The 13,016-nt window shown below is 41.8% G+C and overlaps 1 protein-coding gene and 1 long non-coding RNA gene across 51 annotated transcripts in view; one reads left to right on the forward strand and one right to left on the reverse strand.

Moving 5' to 3' along the window:
• The window catches only part of LOC121689853, a 6,041-nt gene extending 2,583 nt beyond the window's left edge, over positions 1–3,458 (forward strand). Inside the window, exons 3-4 of the long non-coding RNA XR_006024890.1 lie at positions 2,205–2,357; positions 2,841–3,458. This is a non-coding gene — a long non-coding RNA (uncharacterized LOC121689853). The remainder of the gene's footprint in view (positions 1–2,204; positions 2,358–2,840) is intronic.
• Positions 1–13,016, reverse strand: part of LOC121689800 (protein NLRC5-like) — a 187,196-nt gene that overhangs the window by 74,896 nt on the left and 99,284 nt on the right. For 5 of the 50 annotated variants that reach the window (XM_042069963.1, XM_042069967.1, XM_042069962.1 and 2 more), the window contains 7 exons: positions 12,031–12,147; positions 9,819–9,935; positions 7,607–7,723; positions 5,247–5,363; positions 2,485–2,551; positions 2,159–2,354; positions 1–1,560 (listed from right to left, as the gene is read on the reverse strand). The exon at positions 1–1,560 is cut by the window's left edge and continues 241 nt beyond it. The exons of the other annotated variants lie outside the window; for them this stretch is intronic. In XM_042069963.1, coding sequence (XP_041925897.1) covers positions 1–1,560; positions 2,159–2,354; positions 2,485–2,551; positions 5,247–5,363; positions 7,607–7,723; positions 9,819–9,935; positions 12,031–12,147 — 2,291 coding nt within the window. The remainder of the gene's footprint in view (positions 1,561–2,158; positions 2,355–2,484; positions 2,552–5,246; positions 5,364–7,606; positions 7,724–9,818; positions 9,936–12,030; positions 12,148–13,016) is intronic. 50 annotated transcript variants of the gene reach the window in all.

The raw sequence follows: 13,016 nt of genomic DNA on the forward strand, positions 1-13,016 counted from the left end.
TGATAACTCTTTCTGATGATGACATCTCCATGATCTTTGTCTTAATGTAGCTGACTATTTCCTCTTTGCTTTCATGTTGTACTTTCTTTATCAGGCCACTCAAGAGTCTCTGGTTGGATTCCAGAGAGAGGCCAAGAAGAAAACGGAGGAAAAGATCAAAGCGTCCATCTTCATGTTCCAATGCTTTGTCCACAGCACTCTTTTGTAAGGTGGTCATGGGTTTGCCCGTTGTTTGCCATTTCAGAAGCTGAAACACTTTTCTGGGGGGTTGCTGTGGGGACATGAGATCTTTCCCCTCAGTTATTAACATCAGGATCACGTACAAAGCTGCAAGGTACTCCTGGATGCTCAGATGCACAAAGCAGTACAACTTTTCCTGATGAAGGCCTGACTCTTCCTGAAAGATCTGTGTGCAGATGCCACAGTGTACTGCTGCCTCTCTGACATCAATACCACTCTCTCTCAGGTCGTCTTCATAAAAGATCAGGTTGCCCTTCTTCAGCTGTTCGTAGGCCAACTTTCCAAGAGCAAGGAGACTAGCCTGGTTCCACTGTGGATCTGTGTCATAAACTCCTTCAAACTTCAGACTCCTCTGCTTGGTTTGAAAAACAAGGAAATAAGTGTACATCTCTGTCAAAGTCTTTGGAACTTGCTTACCTCCTTCAGTCTTGAGAAGGAATTCAATAACATTAGCAGCAATCCAGCAAAACACTGGTATGTGGCACATAATGTGGAGGCTTCTTGATGTCTCTATGTGAGTGATAACTTTGCTGGCAAGATTCTTATCACTGATCCTCTTCCTGAAGTACTCCTCTTTCTGAGGGTCGCTGAACCCTTGTACTTCTGTGACCCGGTCAACACAGTCAGGAGGGATTTGATTGGCTGCTGCTGGTCGACAGGTGATCCAAATGAGAGCAGAGCGAAGCAGATTCCCCTTGATGAGATTTGTCAGCAGCACATCCAATGAAGTGACCTCTGTCACTTTAGTCAAAATTTCATTTTTCTGAAAGTCTAGTTGGAGTCGACACTCATCCAGACCATCAAAGATGAACAACACTTTGTACTTCCCCTGGCTAGGAAAAGATAACAGCTTAATATCTGAGAAAAAGTTGTGAAGAAGATCCATCAAAGAGAGTTGTTTGTCTTTCATTCTGTTGAGCTCCCGAAAAGGCAGTGGAAATATGAAGAGGATATCCTGGTTTTCTTTCCCCTCAGCCCAGTCCAGGATGTACTTTTGAACCGAGACAGTTTTGCCAATTCCAGCTACTCCCTTTGTGATGACACTTCTGATTGGTTTGTCTTGGCCAGGTAAGGGCTTGAAGATGTCTCTGCATTTGATTGATGTCTCCTGTCCAGCTGATCTCTTGGATATGGACTCAATCTGCCTGACTTCATGCTCCTCATTTACTTTCCCACATCCTCCCTCTGTGATGTAGACCTCTGTGTAGATCTTTTCCAGCAGAGCAGAGCTCCCTTGCTTGGGTATTCCGTCAAACACACTCTGGTACTTGTTCTTGAGATTTCTCTTCAGCTCAGTCTGCCACACTACAGGAAGTTCAACTACAGAAAAACATAAAACAAAATAATGTTAGCCAGCCACTAATACTAAAGACAAAATATGTCCAATGTGTCTTTTACACCAATATGCATTTTAGTGCCTTATTGATGTTTAAATGCAAATGGAAATAAATATCTACAGTACTTAGTAGTATAGTACATTACTGGGTCGTTTAAGAGGGGTCTAAAGACATTCCTGTTCAACATGCACTTAGGGTTTGTATAATATTGTTGTATTTCCATTAGGCTTTTGATTAATTTGACATTATTGTTTATTATTGATATTCTCCTTAATATAGTCTTACCATGTCATTGTTTTGTTTTATATTATTGATTGAATGGACACTATTGTTTATTATTGCTATTCTCCTTATTATAGTTTGACCAACATTCTAATCTGTTCCCTGGTATATTTTAAATATTATGTTGTTTTTTGTATTTGTGTGTTGCTTTTGGACAAAGGCGTCTGCAAAGTCCCATAACCATAACATAAAAGGCAAGACACCGACACCAGAAATAGCTGTTTTCTGTTTGTCTAATGTAGCTCTCTGATTTTATTTATCAAACCAATAGGAAATGCAAATAAAGGAACATTTCATACCTTCTTGCAGTTTGTCAGCAATATTATTCTGTTTCATGTTCCTCAGGAAGTACATTGTCATCTTGAGAGCCCCTTCTCTGGCATCACTCTCATCCTGCTCTTTACCCTCAACGTTTTCTTGGTAATCTGGACTCAGAATCTTCTTGAATCTCTTCAGCTCATTCTTCACAAAGTCCATTATCTTCTCCTCAAGCACCTGGTATACAAATATGTTGGTTATACTTTGCATTGCAATACCCAGGTTTTGAATGCCATATGTTTGTTGTTCTGTACTGTAACATGTAAAAGGTGTATATCAGTGCAGCAGGTTGTGGCTGCATCCAAACCTGGAATATGTGCTTGAGGTCTCCCTGGTCACTGACAGCATCTGATTTGCATTCTTCCATTTGGCCACTTAGTATTTAAAGCAAAACAAACCACAAATCGACTTCCATTAGTTGTACATATGCATGTCTTTATGGGTAAAGGACATTTCCACGGTTCTTATGCTATACTTTTGCATCTAGCAATACAGTAAAAGGTACCAAAGCAGGAAATAAGTCATATCAACGTTGAGAGGTGTAAAACACCTTTACAGGGCACCGACTTTATCCCATAGAGTCTATGGAGCTACAGCTGTGTGTCAGACTCTCTGTTTGTGGTTTGTCCTCCTAGTGTTTTGTCTATTTGTCCCCCTCTGCAGGAGCTGTTGTGTACCACTGCTGTCGGTCTGAGTCTCCGCCCTTCCTCTGGCTGCTCCTGGTTCTCACCTGCTCACCTCTCACCTGCTTCCACTGGTGTCTCTGATCTGCCTACCAATCAGCCTCAATCAGCCTGCATCTGATTGCAATTTCAGCTTTAAAATCCCCATTACCAGTCTGCCTCCCTGTCAGAATGTTCCCGTAGCAGTTCTCGAGTGCGACCTGCCTGCCTGCCTGAGTTTTTGCCTGCCTGGTTTTGACCTCTGCCTGGTTTTCATCGGCTGTGTTCTCTGCCTGAAGATTTAGTACTTTTGCCAAGTTTTTTTCTGTTTTTTGCCTGCCTGTGTTTTGTTGCCGGTGAATGAAGACTGGCCTACTGCCGTGAAGGAGGATTGACTTTTGTGTTTCACCTGCACCCTCTCTGGAGTGTCCAGTTGCCTGTGCCCTGTTCTCCTGCTGGGGTTTTGCCTTCTACGACTGTTTCTTTCTGAACTGTTTTTTGTGCTTTTTCTGAAGGCTGCTTTCTGTTGAAGATTGGCCCAGTGTGTTCCCTGTGGATTACTCTCAGGACTGTGGAAGCTCTGTTTTTTGTCTCTGTTAATAAATCTCATCTGAGTCAATTCTGGGTGTTTGTCATATCTGAACCTGAGTCCCACTCTCTGAAAACGTGTGTGTGTGTGTGTTTGTTTTGAAAGAGAATAAGAGCAAGAAAATGTCAATGTTGAAAGTGATAACTGTGCTTTGTCACTTTCTGACTCGTCCGGCTTCACTGGTGATATCTTCTGATCAAGCTCACCTGCCCCACCCACAGGATGACTCAAAGGTCACAGGTGAACCCGCACATCACTATTACCTACAATCCACAGCAGCTCTGTGCAGCGCATGATCAGGTACACACACACACACACACACACTAGGGATGTTAATCGATGACTGTTTGACCGATGGTTGACCGTATCAACCTTAACCGATCAAAGTTGTCCGTAGTTGGTTAAAAAAAAAAGTTATCTCTAAATTAGGCTATTATAGACAGTGGATTAAATGCAACTACAGTTGGCCATCTCATTCCAAGATCTTTTTGTGTGAAGAGAACAAATTATCTCTCATAACTCGCCTGTTTGTACTTAACAAACCAATAAAAACATTTGGCGCGAGGTCACAGCATTTGGGTTTGCACGCTCACAAGGTTTGTGAAAAGTAAAGGCTACAGGCTAAAACACTTGAGGTTAGAGCCGGGGCAGACGACAGGATGAAGTGTGCAAAGACCATTTCATCAAAAAGAATGACACAGATGTAGTGGCCCATCTTCTGTCTGACTCACGTCACGTTAACCCATGCATTAAACCACATGTCACTGCTTGAACATACTGGTAGTTCACGTTGACAATGGAGAAAACGCTTAGCTTGTTTCGTTTAATGACAGAAATTAAGTTTGGTGCCAACATGTTGTAGAAACACAAACCACATCAGACGTGTTGTAGGGATATCTATAGACGTGTTGTAGGGATATCTATAGACGTGTTATAGGGATATATCTATAGACGTGTTGTAAGGATATCTCTAGACGTGCTGTAGGGATATCTAGACGTGTTGTAGGGATATCTATAGACGTGTTGTAGGGATATATCTATGGGCGTAATGTAAGGATATCTATAGAGGTGTTGTAGCGATATCTATAGTCGTGTTGTAGGGATATCTATAGAGGTGTTGCAGGGATATCTATGGTCATGTTGTAGGGGTATCTACAGTATAGACGTGTTGTAGGGATATCTATAGACGTGTTGTAGGGATACCTATAGACATGTTGTAGGGATATCCTTAATCTTTTGCCATATTGTCAAGTCATGTCAAGTCAAGTCATTAATCTTTTGCCATATTGTTTCTTTTGTCATGACTGATATATCTGTTCTGCTGTGCAATGTGATAATGTTCATGACTGATATATCTGTTGTGCAAACACAGAAGCTATTATTTACAAGTGCAAGAACCATTTACAGCTCTCCTGAAAGCACGACAAAACAACAATTAAAAGCCTTTACTTTTTCTCTCTTAAAGTAGCTGTAGTGAGGAGCTATGCAATGCGTAAGGGATAATGTATAGAACGCCGGTCATTATCGGGAAATAGGTCTCGACAGGGCGAACCGGACCCCGACACGCAGCGGAGGGGTCTTGTTCTGCCCTGAAGGGACCTATGTGATATCTGTTATACTTAGCAACGGTCTGTTATTGAGAATTAGCAGCCCACCGAACGTTGGGAAGGCCCATTGAAGTGAATGGAGCATTCTGCAGCATTATGAAGAGCCGTGTAATGATAAATTGATAACTGTTTTCATTATACTGTAAGCTGTGAACATTATCAACCATCCTGTCCCAAAGTGCTCATTCTATGAGTGTTTTTATGGCCTTACCTTGATCGATCTGTGCCCTCATCATGTTTGAAGTTTATGTAACGATCCTCTGACTCGTCACTCTTCATGGACACACAAGTGGGCGCAGGTGATGGAGGCCTCTCATGATGGAATGAGCTGTGGTATGAAAACCAACAATCATTTCCTATAGACGTGTTGTAAGGATATCTCTAGACGTGTTGTAGGGATATCTATAGATGTGTTGTAGGGATATCTATAGAGGTGTTGTAGGGATATCTATAGACGTGTTGTAGAGACGTGAAATAGAAGCACAAAACCTATTTTCCTTGACAGCGGTCTGTTATACTTAGCAACGGTCTTTTATCGAGAATTAGCAGACCACTGAACGTTGGGAAGGCCCATTCAAGTGACTGAAGGCTGCTTTCTGTTGAAGATTGGCCCAGTGTGTTCCCTGTGGATTACCCTCAGGACTGTGGAAGCTCTGTTTTTTGTCTCTGTTAATAAATCTCATCTGAGTCAATTCTGGGTGTTTGTCATATCTAAACCTGAGTCCCACTCTCTGAAAACGTGACAGTGTGTGTGTGTGAAAGAGAGAGTGTGTGTGTGTGTGTTTGTTTGTTTTGAAAGAGAATAAGAGCAAGAAAATGTCAATGTTGAAAGTGAACTGTGCTTTGTCACTTTCTGACTCGTCCAGCTTCACTGGTGATAGGACTGGTCACAGGTGAACCCGCACATCACTATTACCTACAATCCACAGCAGCTCTGTGCAGCGCATGATCAGGTACACACACACACACACACACACACACACACACACACACACACTAGGGATGTTAATCGATGACTGTTTGACCGATGGTTGACCGTATCAACCTTAACCGATCAAAGTTGTCCGTAGTTGGTTAAAAAAAAAAGTTATCTCTAAATTAGGCTATTATAGACAGTGGATTAAATGCAACTACAGTTGGCCATCTCATTCCAAGATCTTTTTGTGTGAAGAGAACAAATTATCTCTCATAACTCGCCTGTTTGTACTTAACAAACCAATAAAAACATTTGGCGCGAGGTCACAGCATTTGGGTTTGCACGCTCACAAGGTTTGTGAAAAGTAAAGGCTACAGGCTAAAACACTTGAGGTTAGAGCCGGGGCAGACGACAGGATGAAGTGTGCAAAGACCATTTCATCAAAAAGAATGACACAGATGTAGTGGCCCATCTTCTGTCTGACTCACGTCACGTTAACCCATGCATTAAACCACATGTCACTGCTTGAACATACTGGTAGTTCACGTTGACAATGGAGAAAACGCTTAGCTTGTTTCGTTTAATGACAGAAATTAAGTTTGGTGCCAACATGTTGTAGAAACACAAACCACATCAGACGTGTTGTAGGGATATCTATAGACGTGTTGTAGGGATATCTATAGACGTGTTATAGGGATATATCTATAGACGTGTTATAGGGATATATCTATAGACGTGTTGTAAGGATATCTATAGACGTGTTATAGGGATATATCTATAGACGTGTTGTAAGGATATCTCTAGACGTGCTGTAGGGATATCTATAGACGTGTTGTAGGGATATATCTATGGGCGTAATGTAAGGATATCTATAGAGGTGTTGTAGCGATATCTATAGTCGTGTTGTAGGGATACTGTATCTATAGTCGTGTTGTAGGGATATCTATAGAGGTGTTGCAGGGATATCTATGGTCATGTTGTAGGGGTATCTACAGTATAGACGTGTTGTAGGGATATCTATAGACGTGTTGTAGGGATACCTATAGACATGTTGTAGGGATATCCTTAATCTTTTGCCATATTGTCAAGTCATGTCAAGTCAAGTCATTAATCTTTTGCCATATTGTTTCTTTTGTCATGACTGATATATCTGTTCTGCTGTGCAATGTGATAATGTTCATGACTGATATATCTGTTGTGCAAACACAGAAGCTATTATTTACAAGTGCAAGAACCATTTACAGCTCTCCTGAAAGCACGACAAAACAACAATTAAAAGCCTTTACTTTTTCTCTCTTAAAGTAGCTGTATTGAGGAGCTACGCAATGCGTAAGGGATAATGTATAGAACGCCGGTCATTATCGGGAAATAGGTCTCGACAGGGCGAACCGGACCCCGACACGCAGCGGAGGGGTCTTGTTCTGCCCTGAAGGGACCTATGTGATATCTGTTATACTTAGCAACGGTCTGTTATTGAGAATTAGCAGCCCACCGAACGTTGGGAAGGCCCATTGAAGTGAATGGAGCATTCTGCAGCATTATGAAGAGCCGTGTAATGATAAATTGATAACTGTTTTCATTATACTGTAAGCTGTGAACATTATCAACCATCCTGTCCCAAAGTGCTCATTCTATGAGTGTTTTTATGGCCTTACCTTGATCGATCTGTGCCCTCATCATGTTTGAAGTTTATGTAACGATCCTCTGACTCGTCACTCTTCATGGACACACAAGTGGGCGCAGGTGATGGAGGCCTCTCATGATGGAATGAGCTGTGGTATGAAAACCAACAATCATTTCCTATAGACGTGTTGTAAGGATATCTCTAGACGTGTTGTAGGGATATCTATAGACGTGTTGTAGAGACGTGAAATAGAAGCACAAAACCTATTTTCCTTGACAGCGGTCTGTTATACTTAGCAACGGTCTGTTATCGAGAATTAGCAGACCACTGAACGTTGGGAAGGCCCATTCAAGTGACTGAAGGCTGCTTTCTGTTGAAGATTGGCCCAGTGTGTTCCCTGTGGATTACCCTCAGGACTGTGGAAGCTCTGTTTTTTGTCTCTGTTAATAAATCTCATCTGAGTCAATTCTGGGTGTTTGTCATATCTAAACCTGAGTCCCACTCTCTGAAAACGTGACAGTGTGTGTGTGTGAAAGAGAGAGTGTGTGTGTGTGTGTTTGTTTGTTTTGAAAGAGAATAAGAGCAAGAAAATGTCAATGTTGAAAGTGAACTGTGCTTTGTCACTTTCTGACTCGTCCAGCTTCACTGGTGATAGGACTGGTCACAGGTGAACCCGCACATCACTATTACCTACAATCCACAGCAGCTCTGTCCAGCGCATGATCAGGCACACACACACACACACACACTAGGGATGTTAATCGATGACTGTTTGACCGATGGTTGACCGTATCAACCTTAACCGATCAAAGTTGTCCGTAGTTGGTTAAAAAAAAAAGTTATCTCTAAATTAGGCTATTATAGACAGTGGATTAAATGCAACTACAGTTGGCCATCTCATTCCAAGATCTTTTTGTGTGAAGAGAACAAATTATCTCTCATAACTCGCCTGTTTGTACTTAACAAACCAATAAAAACATTTGGCGCGAGGTCACAGCATTTGGGTTTGCACGCTCACAAGGTTTGTGAAAAGTAAAGGCTACAGGCTAAAACACTTGAGGTTAGAGCCGGGGCAGACGACAGGATGAAGTGTGCAAAGACCATTTCATCAAAAAGAATGACACAGATGTAGTGGCCCATCTTCTGTCTGACTCACGTCACGTTAACCCATGCATTAAACCACATGTCACTGCTTGAACATACTGGTAGTTCAGGTTGACAATGGAGAAAACGCTTAGCTTGTTTCGTTTAATGACAGAAATTAAGTTTGGTGCCAACATGTTGTAGAAACACAAACCACATCAGACGTGTTGTAGGGATATCTATAGACGTGTTGTAGGGATATCTATAGACGTGTTATAGGGATATATCTATAGACGTGTTGTAAGGATATCTCTAGACGTGCTGTAGGGATATCTAGACGTGTTGTAGGGATATCTATAGACGTGTTGTAGGGATATATCTATGGGCGTAATGTAAGGATATCTATAGAGGTGTTGTAGCGATATCTATAGTCGTGTTGTAGGGATATCTATAGAGGTGTTGCAGGGATATCTATGGTCATGTTGTAGGGGTATCTACAGTATAGACGTGTTGTAGGGATATCTATAGACGTGTTGTAGGGATACCTATAGACATGTTGTAGGGATATCCTTAATCTTTTGCCATATTGTCAAGTCATGTCAAGTCAAGTCATTAATCTTTTGCCATATTGTTTCTTTTGTCATGACTGATATATCTGTTCTGCTGTGCAATGTGATAATGTTCATGACTGATATATCTGTTGTGCAAACACAGAAGCTATTATTTACAAGTGCAAGAACCATTTACAGCTCTCCTGAAAGCACGACAAAACAACAATTAAAAGCCTTTACTTTTTCTCTCTTAAAGTAGCTGTATTGAGGAGCTACGCAATGCGTAAGGGATAATGTATAGAACGCCGGTCATTATCGGGAAATAGGTCTCGACAGGGCGAACCGGACCCCGACACGCAGCGGAGGGGTCTTGTTCTGCCCTGAAGGGACCTATGTGATATCTGTTATACTTAGCAACGGTCTGTTATTGAGAATTAGCAGCCCACCGAACGTTGGGAAGGCCCATTGAAGTGAATGGAGCATTCTGCAGCATTATGAAGAGCCGTGTAATGATAAATTGATAACTGTTTTCATTATACTGTAAGCTGTGAACATTATCAACCATCCTGTCCCAAAGTGCTCATTCTATGAGTGTTTTTATGGCCTTACCTTGATCGATCTGTGCCCTCATCATGTTTGAAGTTTATGTAACGATCCTCTGACTCGTCACTCTTCATGGACACACAAGTGGGCGCAGGTGATGGAGGCCTCTCATGATGGAATGAGCTGTGGTATGAAAACCAACAATCATTTCCTATAGACGTGTTGTAAGGATATCTCTAGACGTGTTGTAGGGATATCTATAGACGTGTTGTAGAGACGTGAAATAGAAGCACAAAACCTATTTTCCTTGACAGCGGTCTGTTATACTTAGCAACGGTCTGTTATCGAGAATTAGCAGACCACTGAACGTTGGGAAGGCCCATTCAAGTGACTGAAGGCTGCTTTCTGTTGAAGATTGGCCCAGTGTGTTCCCTGTGGATTACCCTCAGGACTGTGGAAGCTCTGTTTTTTGTCTCTGTTAATAAATCTCATCTGAGTCAATTCTGGGTGTTTGTCATATCTAAACCTGAGTCCCACTCTCTGAAAACGTGACAGTGTGTGTGTGTGAAAGAGAGAGTGTGTGTGTGTGTGTTTGTTTGTTTTGAAAGAGAATAAGAGCAAGAAAATGTCAATGTTGAAAGTGAACTGTGCTTTGTCACTTTCTGACTCGTCCAGCTTCACTGGTGATAGGACTGGTCACAGGTGAACCCGCACATCACTATTACCTACAATCCACAGCAGCTCTGTCCAGCGCATGATCAGGCACACACACACACACACACACTAGGGATGTTAATCGATGACTGTTTGACCGATGGTTGACCGTATCAACCTTAACCGATCAAAGTTGTCCGTAGTTGGTTAAAAAAAAAAGTTATCTCTAAATTAGGCTATTATAGACAGTGGATTAAATGCAACTACAGTTGGCCATCTCATTCCAAGATCTTTTTGTGTGAAGAGAACAAATTATCTCTCATAACTCGCCTGTTTGTACTTAACAAACCAATAAAAACATTTGGCGCGAGGTCACAGCATTTGGGTTTGCACGCTCACAAGGTTTGTGAAAAGTAAAGGCTACAGGCTAAAACACTTGAGGTTAGAGCCGGGGCAGACGACAGGATGAAGCGTACAAAGACCATTTCATCAAAAAGAATGACACAGATGTTGTGGCCCATCTTCTGTCTGACTCACGTCACGTTAACCCATGCATTAAACCACATGTCACTGCTTGAACATACTGGTAGTTCACGTTGACAATGGAGAAAACGCTTAGCTTGTTTCGTTTAATGACAGAAATTAAGTTTGGTGCCAACATGTTGTAGAAACACAAACCACATCAGACGTGTTGTAGGGATATCTATAGACGTGTTGTAGGGATATCTATAGACGTGTTATAGGGATATATCTATAGACGTGTTGTAAGGATATCTCTAGACGTGCTGTAGGGATATCTAGACGTGTTGTAGGGATATCTATAGACGTGTTGTAGGGATATATCTATGGGCGTAATGTAAGGATATCTATAGAGGTGTTGTAGCGATATCTATAGTCGTGTTGTAGGGATATCTATAGAGGTGTTGCAGGGATATCTATGGTCATGTTGTAGGGGTATCTACAGTATAGACGTGTTGTAGGGATATCTATAGACGTGTTGTAGGGATACCTATAGACATGTTGTAGGGATATCCTTAATCTTTTGCCATATTGTCAAGTCATGTCAAGTCAAGTCATTAATCTTTTGCCATATTGTTTCTTTTGTCATGACTGATATATCTGTTCTGCTGTGCAATGTGATAATGTTCATGACTGATATATCTGTTGTGCAAACACAGAAGCTATTATTTACAAGTGCAAGAACCATTTACAGCTCTCCTGAAAGCACGACAAAACAACAATTAAAAGCCTTTACTTTTTCTCTCTTAAAGTAGCTGTATTGAGGAGCTACGCAACGCGTAAGGGATAATGTATAGAACGCCGGTCATTATCGGGAAATAGGTCTCGACAGGGCGAACCGGACCCCGACACGCAGCGGAGGGGTCTTGTTCTGCCCTGAAGGGACCTATGTGATATCTGTTATACTTAGCAACGGTCTGTTATTGAGAATTAGCAGCCCACCGAACGTTGGGAAGGCCCATTGAAGTGAATGGAGCATTCTGCAGCATTATGAAGAGCCGTGTAATGATAAATTGATAACTGTTTTCATTATACTGTAAGCTGTGAACATTATCAACCATCCTGTCCCAAAGTGCTCATTCTATGAGTGTTTTTATGGCCTTACCTTGATCGATCTGTGCCCTCATCATGTTTGAAGTTTATGTAACGATCCTCTGACTCGTCACTCTTCATGGACACACAAGTGGGCGCAGGTGATGGAGGCCTCTCATGATGGAATGAGCTGTGGTATGAAAACCAACAATCATTTCCTATAGACGTGTTGTAAGGATATCTCTAGACGTGTTGTAGGGATATCTATAGACGTGTTGTAGAGACGTGAAATAGAAGCACAAAACCTATTTTCCTTGACAGCGGTCTGTTATACTTAGCAACGGTCTGTTATCGAGAATTAGCAGACCACTGAACGTTGGGAAGGCCCATTCAAGTGACTGAAGGCTGCTTTCTGTTGAAGATTGGCCCAGTGTGTTCCCTGTGGATTACCCTCAGGACTGTGGAAGCTCTGTTTTTTGTCTCTGTTAATAAATCTCATCTGAGTCAATTCTGGGTGTTTGTCATATCTAAACCTGAGTCCCACTCTCTGAAAACGTGACAGTGTGTGTGTGTGAAAGAGAGAGTGTGTGTGTGTGTGTTTGTTTGTTTTGAAAGAGAATAAGAGCAAGAAAATGTCAATGTTGAAAGTGAACTGTGCTTTGTCACTTTCTGACTCGTCCAGCTTCACTGGTGATAGGACTGGTCACAGGTGAACCCGCACATCACTATTACCTACAATCCACAGCAGCTCTGTCCAGCGCATGATCAGGCACACACACACACACACACACTAGGGATGTTAATCGATGACTGTTTGACCGATGGTTGACCGTATCAACCTTAACCGATCAAAGTTGTCCGTAGTTGGTTAAAAAAAAAAGTTATCTCTAAATTAGGCTATTATAGACAGTGGATTAAATGCAACTACAGTTGGCCATCTCATTCCAAGATCTTTTTGTGTGAAGAGAACAAATTATCTCTCATAACTCGCCTGTTTGTACTTAACAAACCAATAAAAACATTTGGCGCGAGGTCACAGCATTTGGGTTTGCACGCTCA

Source organism: Alosa sapidissima, chromosome 18 (genome assembly GCF_018492685.1).
Source record: "Alosa sapidissima isolate fAloSap1 chromosome 18, fAloSap1.pri, whole genome shotgun sequence".
NCBI classification, from domain to species: domain Eukaryota; kingdom Metazoa; phylum Chordata; class Actinopteri; order Clupeiformes; family Clupeidae; genus Alosa; species Alosa sapidissima.